The 8,835-nt window shown below is 30.4% G+C and overlaps 1 protein-coding gene across 1 annotated transcript in view; it reads right to left on the bottom strand.

Annotated features, from left to right (window-relative positions):
• Nucleotides 1-361: 361 nt before the first annotated feature.
• Nucleotides 362-8,835, bottom strand: part of LOC131943309 (fibrocystin-L) — a 56,911-nt gene continuing 48,437 nt past the window's right edge. Inside the window, exons 68-84 of the mRNA XM_059303339.1 lie at nt 8,138-8,207; nt 7,737-7,861; nt 7,356-7,495; nt 6,844-7,018; nt 6,281-6,442; nt 5,563-5,760; nt 5,205-5,441; nt 4,659-4,790; nt 4,386-4,482; nt 3,907-4,188; nt 3,609-3,805; nt 3,335-3,466; nt 2,940-3,036; nt 2,167-2,445; nt 1,663-1,853; nt 1,287-1,410; nt 362-1,158 (exon numbers count right to left, since the gene is read on the bottom strand). Coding sequence (XP_059159322.1) covers nt 995-1,158; nt 1,287-1,410; nt 1,663-1,853; nt 2,167-2,445; nt 2,940-3,036; nt 3,335-3,466; nt 3,609-3,805; nt 3,907-4,188; nt 4,386-4,482; nt 4,659-4,790; nt 5,205-5,441; nt 5,563-5,760; nt 6,281-6,442; nt 6,844-7,018; nt 7,356-7,495; nt 7,737-7,861; nt 8,138-8,207 — 2,802 coding nt within the window. The 3' untranslated portion in view covers nt 362-994. The remainder of the gene's footprint in view (nt 1,159-1,286; nt 1,411-1,662; nt 1,854-2,166; nt 2,446-2,939; nt 3,037-3,334; nt 3,467-3,608; nt 3,806-3,906; nt 4,189-4,385; nt 4,483-4,658; nt 4,791-5,204; nt 5,442-5,562; nt 5,761-6,280; nt 6,443-6,843; nt 7,019-7,355; nt 7,496-7,736; nt 7,862-8,137; nt 8,208-8,835) is intronic.

Raw genomic sequence — 8,835 nt, 5'->3', positions numbered from 1 at the left:
TTCCGGCTGCTTCTGCTTCACTGACAGCTGATGTTTCTCAAGTTTGTTTTGGTCTACCTACTTTCCTCTTTCCTTGGGTATTCCAATCTAGTGCCTGTCTGGCAGTGTAGCAATTTTGTTTTATGCGAAGTGTTTCCGATCCATCCCCATTAAAACCTTCATTTTGATTGTTATGAGATTTCCTAGAAATGTCTGCTTTTCACTTTTATGTGGATTGTTTGTGGAAATTACATTGATTCCACCCCTCTCATTCATATAACATAATGAATTATATGTGCATGATCTCTTTGAAGCAGAGTAAACATAAACACTAATGTATAAATAAAAAGAACAGTTTGAAAAAAGTTAAAAATTCTTTATTTTTTAAAATGTATAAAATTATCACAGCTGGGAGAAATACAATAACTCTTTTAGAAACAGAGGTTAAATATAACAAACAATTTACACTCAAAAAAGAATGTCGTCAAAAAAGGTATATGAATATTGAAAAATCTTTGTAAAAACATCACAGGAAGCAGAAAACTTAACTATTTTACTTATAAATTTCAACAAGAAAGTAATTTTTAAAAACTTTGCTATATTCAAGAAAAGGAATTAAATAACAAAAGGAATAAATTATTAAAAAATATTACATCAGCAGTTACACATGAACAAGAAACTAATTTATAAAATCATTTTTTTTTTCTATTTGTTTGAAAACTGCCTTTACAGGACTGGTTTTAAACTAAATAAAAACAGTGGGCCTTAATAGAGCTGTCATTAAAAATTGGATGGTATTTCTTAGCTTAAAATGTTTTTGTAAGTTATTACTATTAAATAAAAAAAATGTATTACTTTGTATTTCAATTATCAAAAAAGTTATTTTGATAGAATATATCTACAATAAAAATCATCAACAATTTTTCTATAAAGAAACTATTTGGATTAAATATTATTGGTTATTGTAGAAAAGTTTTAAAACATGAATTATACATTTGGTCATCAGAAATTGGAATTAAGTGCTCTGTATATTTTCTTTGATTGTATTAGTGGTTGTAAATAACATAGTTTGAGCAGGTGGCACATGTGGAACGATGAAGTTATTGGATTTCATGCTGGCGGAGGTGTCTTCTCTGTAGAGCAGGTTTACATAGGCAGTGCTACCAGATGGTGTTGAAGCTGAAAAAAAAAAAGGAAAAATATTCATACTTGTCCTCTATCAGTTTCGTAACATCAAAAAAAGATTGTTTTCAAAACTTATCTAAAAATATAATTCATCATTTTAATATAAAATTATTTTAACTTACAAGTTTTGGCCTTGGGGTTGAGATAGAACTTGTAGACAAGTAACAACACCACAAGGGCTACCACAACAACACTCAGCACAACAATTATGATGATGTATTTTGTCTCTAGTTCTTTATCCAAGGGCTGAAATATACAGAATTTTTTATGATATCATTCTAAGTAGGTGGTTCTCATTATATTTTTTTGACATCAAAATGACATTATCTTTATAGAATAATTTAAAATGAAGAATTTCTTTTGTTATAATAAAAATATTGATATACTAATATAATTTTAATTAATCTCATTTAATCTAAAATTGAATCTTAATTTTAAACAGATTATTTTTAAAAGATAAACTATTAACGTGTGTACAAAAAAAAAATCTTTTCATACAAGCACAGGTTCACCACATGTATCACCACCAATGTAGTCCACGTTATCAATTTTCATGTAGCCAACCATTGGGGCACTAAGGCTGTCAAAGGTAAATGTTGTAGTGGACTTGATGTCACTGCACATGGTGGTCAAGGTCTCTTTGTATCCAGTGGCGGTAGCCTCAATCAGTAATGTAACAATTAAACTTCCTGATGGTGAAAAAAAAACTTGCATTAATAAAAATATTTTATTTGTATCCATTACAGACAACATTTATTGAATTATTTTATAATGTAATTCAGCAGTTGGACTGGTCCACTTGTCAACAATAAAACAATTCCATATCAGATTTGTGCTTTTGACATCTAAATCTGATTTCAAATTCTCTTCTCACATCTCAGTTACTTAACATATATTAATTTGTTAGATACCATTTCAATAAATTTAAGTATTATTTAAAAACAAATTAAGATGGTAAATTCTAGTACATGTTTTTAAACGACCTGTTTTTCTTAAACCAACCTTTGCGCCAGGTTTCACCAACAATTCGCATATGTGAATTTTGGCTATAGTAGTTGCGGACTTGAGCTGCCCAGAAAGGTGCTCGTGCTTCATCGTATTCCACATCAAACTTCAGTTCTAAGCCATGTTTCTCTTCTACTTTCAGATTGAACTGATCATGGGTCATGACATCAACATCAACCACTTTGGTCAGGTTGTAGTCATTTGGTTTGGATGAAATGGTCACTAATACTTGACATTTACCAGCTTTATCAAGCTTTAAGCCTAAAACACCTTTACCTGCATGGTATTTACAAAAAATTGTATATAAACAAACATTTAGCCATATATATATATATATATATATATATATATATATATATATATATATATATATATATATATATATATATATATATATATATATATATATATATATATATATATATATATATATATATATATATTTATTTATTTATTTATTTATTTATATAGCCTATATTTACTTATATATGTGTGGGAATGAATTTAGTAAAAAAAATATCTATTAAAACAACAGGAATAGTGTGTTCACTATTACAGACTATCTGAAAAAAATGTTAAAGGAAATGTTTAAATTATACTATTAGAAATAAAAAATAAAGTGCTTTTTAAGATAAAACTGTATAGAATATGGTTAACTTTAAAAAAATTCATTTGTGGGTTTTTTCTGAAATGTTAAAAAAGAAAAGAAGATAGCATTAGTAGAATGATGTAGAAGATAAAAAGGAAATATTTTTCATTAAAACTCTAACCAGTTAGAGGATCCAAGATTACAGTGGTGTTTCCACTTAGATTGCCTTGATATGGAGAGTTTGGCAACTTAATTGCAGTTGCTGTCCACATGTAATCCTAAAAATTAAATAATGGGTTACTAACATTGTTTAAAAGAAATAAATTCATTATAATGTATTTATAGAATGAATGTTTATAATGCAAGCTTTGTTTTTTAAAAAAAAAAGACTTAATGATTGAAAAATGTACATTAAGTTAAGTAAATTTATTTTAAATTAATGTATGATTTTATCCTTTTATTTTAAATATAATGTGAATGGAATTACTAAAATGTAGTTTAATTAGGAGGAAATGAAGAATGAATTTAAAAAACAAGCTGTTTTTATTATAAATTTTTTCTGGTCAATTGACTTACTCCCCAGCTCAAATCAGTTAGAATAGTTTTTGTATCCAAATCTTGCAGAGACAATTCCACCAACACAGAAGTGTTTGTCAGGCGATTTGGAGTTTTAATTTCTGCAACAGGTTCTAGATTTCTTTTATTTTCCTGAAAATATATGGATAAAAATTTGTTTAAAAAAGTAAAAAAAAATAGGCAACTATTCTAAATTTCTAAAAAAATTATATTAACATTAATTTGTTGTACTAAATACTGAGGAAAAAAATTTGTTTAAAAAACACAAACTTACCATGGTAATAAGACCACCGCATTTAACACCAAAATAGGTGTTATCATCAACTGTCATGTATCTGGATATGGATGCTACAGTTGTATTAAAAGTAAACGTCTTGTTGGATGAAATGTCACCACACAACAACGTCAATGTGTCATTGAAGCCTTTCTTTGTAGCCTCAATTAGCAAGGATACAAACAGACTGCCAGGAACTAAGAAATTTATAAGCACAAATCAGTATTAAAATTACAAAATATTAAGTAATGATGTAAAAATATATAATTTAAAAAAAAAACACTTTAAAAAATATTACCTCTACGATAAGTGCTGTTAACTATGCGCATCTCTGGCTGTATGCTGTAGTAGTTGCGGACCTGTGTAGCCCAGTAGAGGGCTGTGGTTTCATTATATTTAATGTCAAACTTGATCTCTATGCTGTGTCTTTCTTCTACACTGAGGCTTCTCTGTGCTGGAGTCACCACATTAACAAAAACCACCATTTTTGTTGTATATATGGCTGGTTCTGACACTATTGTCACTAAAACTGGGCAAGTGCCTGGTTGGTCAAGCTCCAGGTCAGAGAAAACTGCAGTGGCTATAAATAGAACAAAATTATACACAAACTTGACACTGTGTATACAGAAAAATCACTCTTAATATTCCTAGGTTAAGACTTAAGAAAATGTAGATATACTTTTGTATTGTTAAAAGCAATTTTATTTTGTTCAGCATTTATCATTAGATGAGGTGTTGGTAGGTATTTCTTTTTAAAATGTAAGTGTTGAAACAGACCTGTTGAAGAATCCAAATTTACTGTTGCAGTTCCACTTAAGCTTCCACTATAGATTTTGTCAGGCCAAATTGTCACATTTGCTTTCCATTGAAGATTCTGTTTTTATAGAAGTGTTCACATTAAATTGAATATTATAATGAATTACTTTTAATTATTTAAGTATGTAGAATAAAACAGTGACATTTTTTTATTAAATAGAATCTGAAGCAAAGTATTTATTTTATTAGACCTAATAAAAGGAATAGTTTTTTTTTTAATCAAATAATACTTACTGTCCATAGAGTCTTGAGAAGCTGTAATCCAGTTTCTTTTTCAGTAATTCCAACAGTTAGGTTAAATGATTGACTTGTAATTTGCACAGCAGCAGTCAGATTAGCAGAAGGGTTTAATTTTAGCCCAAAGATCTATTCAAATTTTAATACAGGATTTAATATGGTTGAAAGAGAATAAAAACAATATAGTTGATTTTATAAATAGAATGTGTAGCAGCGAAACTGTATTACAAAATTATCACTGAAACTCGGGTACAAGCTTAAAAAGGTAAGCAAATGTAATTCAATTTAGAAATTATGAGTTATGTCAAAAATTATTATAACAATATTGTTAACAATAATAATATTTGAAAGTTTGAAGAGAACCATTGTGTGTTCAAATTTTCTATCACAAATGATCAATGTGTCATACTAAAGAAAAGTCTAAAAATCCCTGGCCTACTCATTTAGGTTGCTATAAAGTACTAATGCCTGACCATAAATCTATATAATGTAATGCTAATTACACTGTAAAAAAAGACTGATGTATTAAAGCTGAATAATTACCTCAATTACGTTGGATGTTATAGAAAAATTTGTAGCTTCTGGGGGTGAAACAATGCTAAACTGCAAGGTGTAGCGACCTTGTCCAAATACTGCTAGATCAGTGAAGTTGGCCCATCCATTCACAAAGGTAACTCTTGTTGAGCCTAACAGCTTAGAAAATTCATTCCCTCCTGACTTAATGGTAGCTTCAATAATCCAGTCCGTTGAGGAAATATTCAAGTTTTCAACAAGATTTCCCTATAGATAAAAACAAGCATGTTTAACTTATAAAAAAGGTCTTTAAACATTTCTTAAGAAAGAAATCGTTACTTCTATGTTATAAATTAAAAAAGACATTTCAGTAGGCGTAAACACTTACTTCTTCATCCAACACCTTGAACTTAGGTTGTACACTAAGAGCTTGACCGTCAGAAACATTTCCTTTGATTTGACTTTGCATGATCATTTGTCCAACTTTTTGAATGGCTACTGGTTGGCCATCTGTGGTGTTTGGCTGGTATATTTCTGTGTACAGCACTGTAGCATTCAGTACACTACTCATTCCATGTACTTGAGCCTGTTAGGTTTTGTATTCAAAATATTAGATATCAACCAACATGAAAATACTAACTGAAGACATCTCATGATGTAGGCACAGTCTTAGTGAAGTTTAAATGTTTATTGTGTTTATTCCATGTACTTGAGCCTATTAGGTTTTGTATTCAAAATATCGGATGTTAATCAACATGAAAATACATACTAAAGACTCACATTATATAGGCACAGACTTACTAAAGTGTACATATATGTTTATTTAGTTTATTTGGGACAGCAGAAAAATATTGACATATAAATTGTAAATGTTGTGCATACAATTTATTTTTTGTTAATCTAGTTTCAGTGGGTTTTTTTAAATTCAAGAAGTTCATAAAATATACAAGTTGTGATGTTTGAATATTGTATGAAATTAATACTTCCAAATAACAAAACAAAATAAAGTTTTGATTCAAACAATTTTTACAACTACCACTTTTACCTCTTAAATACATATTTGCCATAACTTGATACCTTGAGTTGTAGATTAAACTTTGACTTACATGATGACAAATTTTAGTTCCAGCTTCTCTGAAGTCAAATGATTGATTGTCAGGAGTTTCTCCAGGTTCATCACCAATTTCAACCACAAATGTTACTACAGGTTCATCCCTCTTACGTCTGCCACTTGATGATGTAGCTCGTACAATATTTACAATACGGACCTAGACAAGAGTTATTGAAATTTTACAATTTTATTCTACAAAACAGTAGTATCTTCTTCTTCATTCTTAATTTTAGTGTTGGAAGGGTGTCCGTGTTTATGTGTCTACTGGTTATGCGCCATTGAGGCTCCGATTTCAGCCTGCTTTTCTTTTTGGATTTGCTTCTATAGCCTTTGTCCAACCAAGAACAAACTACAAGGCAGCAATTGCTTGATTTTGGAGTTGTCTCTCCTAGAAGAGTAGCTGTCCCCAGCTAATCAGCCTCATCTGCCTGAGGGTTAAAATTTTTCAGTTTAGCAACTATGAGCTTTACCGACTCGATCATGCTGACCACTAACAGGTGATATGAAAAACAAGAAAAATAAAAAAATGAAAAATGACAAATTGTTAAAATGCTTTACCTTCCTGGGATCTACATTAAGAAAAGCTGCCAGGTTTTGAACAATTTTTTCACCAAAGAACTCATCCTCAGTCATTGCTGGAAGTGTGAAGGATACAACAATAACTTGTGCTTGTGTGACGGTTATTTCTGCACTTCCTCCGCACTGAATCCAGAAGACCATACTTTCTGCACGGCTATGAGAAAATAAGATAATTGTCACATACTTTTTGACGAATAAGTTAGTGAATATTGACTATCTCAATAATTATTCTATAAATATTAGATTAATGTGTATCTTCTTCTTCTGCGTTCTTAATTTTATTGTTGGAAGGGATTCCCTCCAACACAATTAAGTATACATGTCAACTTGTTATGCACAATGAAGGTCGTTGACTCAGATTTCAACCTGCTTCCATAGCCTTTGTCCAATCAAGAACAAACTTCAAGGCAGCAGCTGTTTGATTTTGGAGTTGTCTCTCCTAGAAGAGCTGCTATCTAAAATTTAATCTTCTGTAAATACGAGTGACAAACCTTTGGAAATTTTGTCCATTAGTTTTATTGCTGACATCAGGCATCCACTGGTTAGTTGTTTCTTGTGTTTTAAGCCTGAATGCTCCTTTACTGTCAATGTACCCATTAGTGGGCATCACAAGGGTGCCATTTACTCTTACCTATAGTTAAAGAAGGAGAAAACTGTTGAGGAATATATTTTACAGTTTTTTTTATATAATAGTTATATAGACATGGTCCTCATGAGTCTGTTGACTACTTTCTTGCAGTAGCCTGGAGTTAGTTGAGTTTAACCATCTGATTACCACAAAGTGGCTTAAATGACAAAGCTACATATCATTAATTTAAAATATAAAATGATTCAATTTGATATAATAAAAACCAAGTATATAAAACAATTACCTCAAGTCTATTTTGAGTTGTGTAATACATGCCCAAACGTACACATTCATTTGGTTTAGAATTTAAAAGCATGTAGCGCATTACATCAGGGTTAGTACTTGTGAGGTAAATATCAAATGGTTGATCTGAAGGATAAACAAAATTTTATTTTTAACACAATTAAATTAAACTTTTCAGGCAATATACAAAGACAGATATATCTTTGTATTGTATTACCTTAGGTCAAATAACTAAATACTTTATAACAAATGTTTGTTTTAAAGATAATATTTTTAAAAATAAAAGATACAACCTTTTTTTTCTACCAAAATAGTTAATTTTATGGTTTTTACTATATAATTATTAATTTGAAATCTGATTACCTTAGTCAATGTCAAATTTAAAGTATAAAAAAAACTTACCAAGTGCTACAATGGCCTGGAAAGTGCTCAACCGTTTTTGACATGTATAGCCAGAACACCATCCATGATCCTAGGGTAAAAAAAAATTAAGTAGACCCTACAAGTTCCTGATGTTTCAGTATAATATTTTAATATTTAACTAAAACCAAATATTTACTAATAATTTTCGAAGTGTCTACTCGGAATAAGATTTTTCGGCAAAAGATAGTTCTGCGCATGCGCAGTGACCTATGGCTAGGGTTGGCTAGGGTTAGGGCTAGAATGAAGGTTAGGGGTAGGATTAGGGATAGGGTTAGGGATAGGATTAGGGCTAGGGTTAGGGATAGGATTAGGGCTAGGGTTAGGGATAGGATTAGGGATAGGGTTAAGGATAGGATTAGGGTTGGTATTAGGGTTCTGCGGTTGTAAACACACGCATGCGCAGTACCATCGAAAACATCGCCGCTAAGTCGTAGTTTCTCTCCATTGCGCATGCGTATCTTATTCCGACTAGAATCGGCCAATAATTTTTCATATCATAAGTTGAAATTCTAGTAAATTTGAATTTCAATGGTTTACCATTATACCTTAATTAAAAATTAGTGTCAAAACAAAATTGATGATTCAAATATTAAGCCTACCTGTGGGCCATTGATAAGATCAAAACAAAATTGATGATTCAAATATTAAGCCTACCTGTGGGCCATTGATAAGATCAA

The sequence above is a fragment of the Physella acuta genome, unplaced genomic scaffold, assembly GCF_028476545.2.
Source record: "Physella acuta isolate Inbredline_101_S28 unplaced genomic scaffold, ASM2847654v3 ptg000453l, whole genome shotgun sequence".
Lineage (NCBI taxonomy): Eukaryota > Metazoa > Mollusca > Gastropoda > Physidae > Physella > Physella acuta.
Note: the sequence above shows the minus strand (reverse complement) of the source record. Positions and strands in the feature narration are given on the sequence as shown.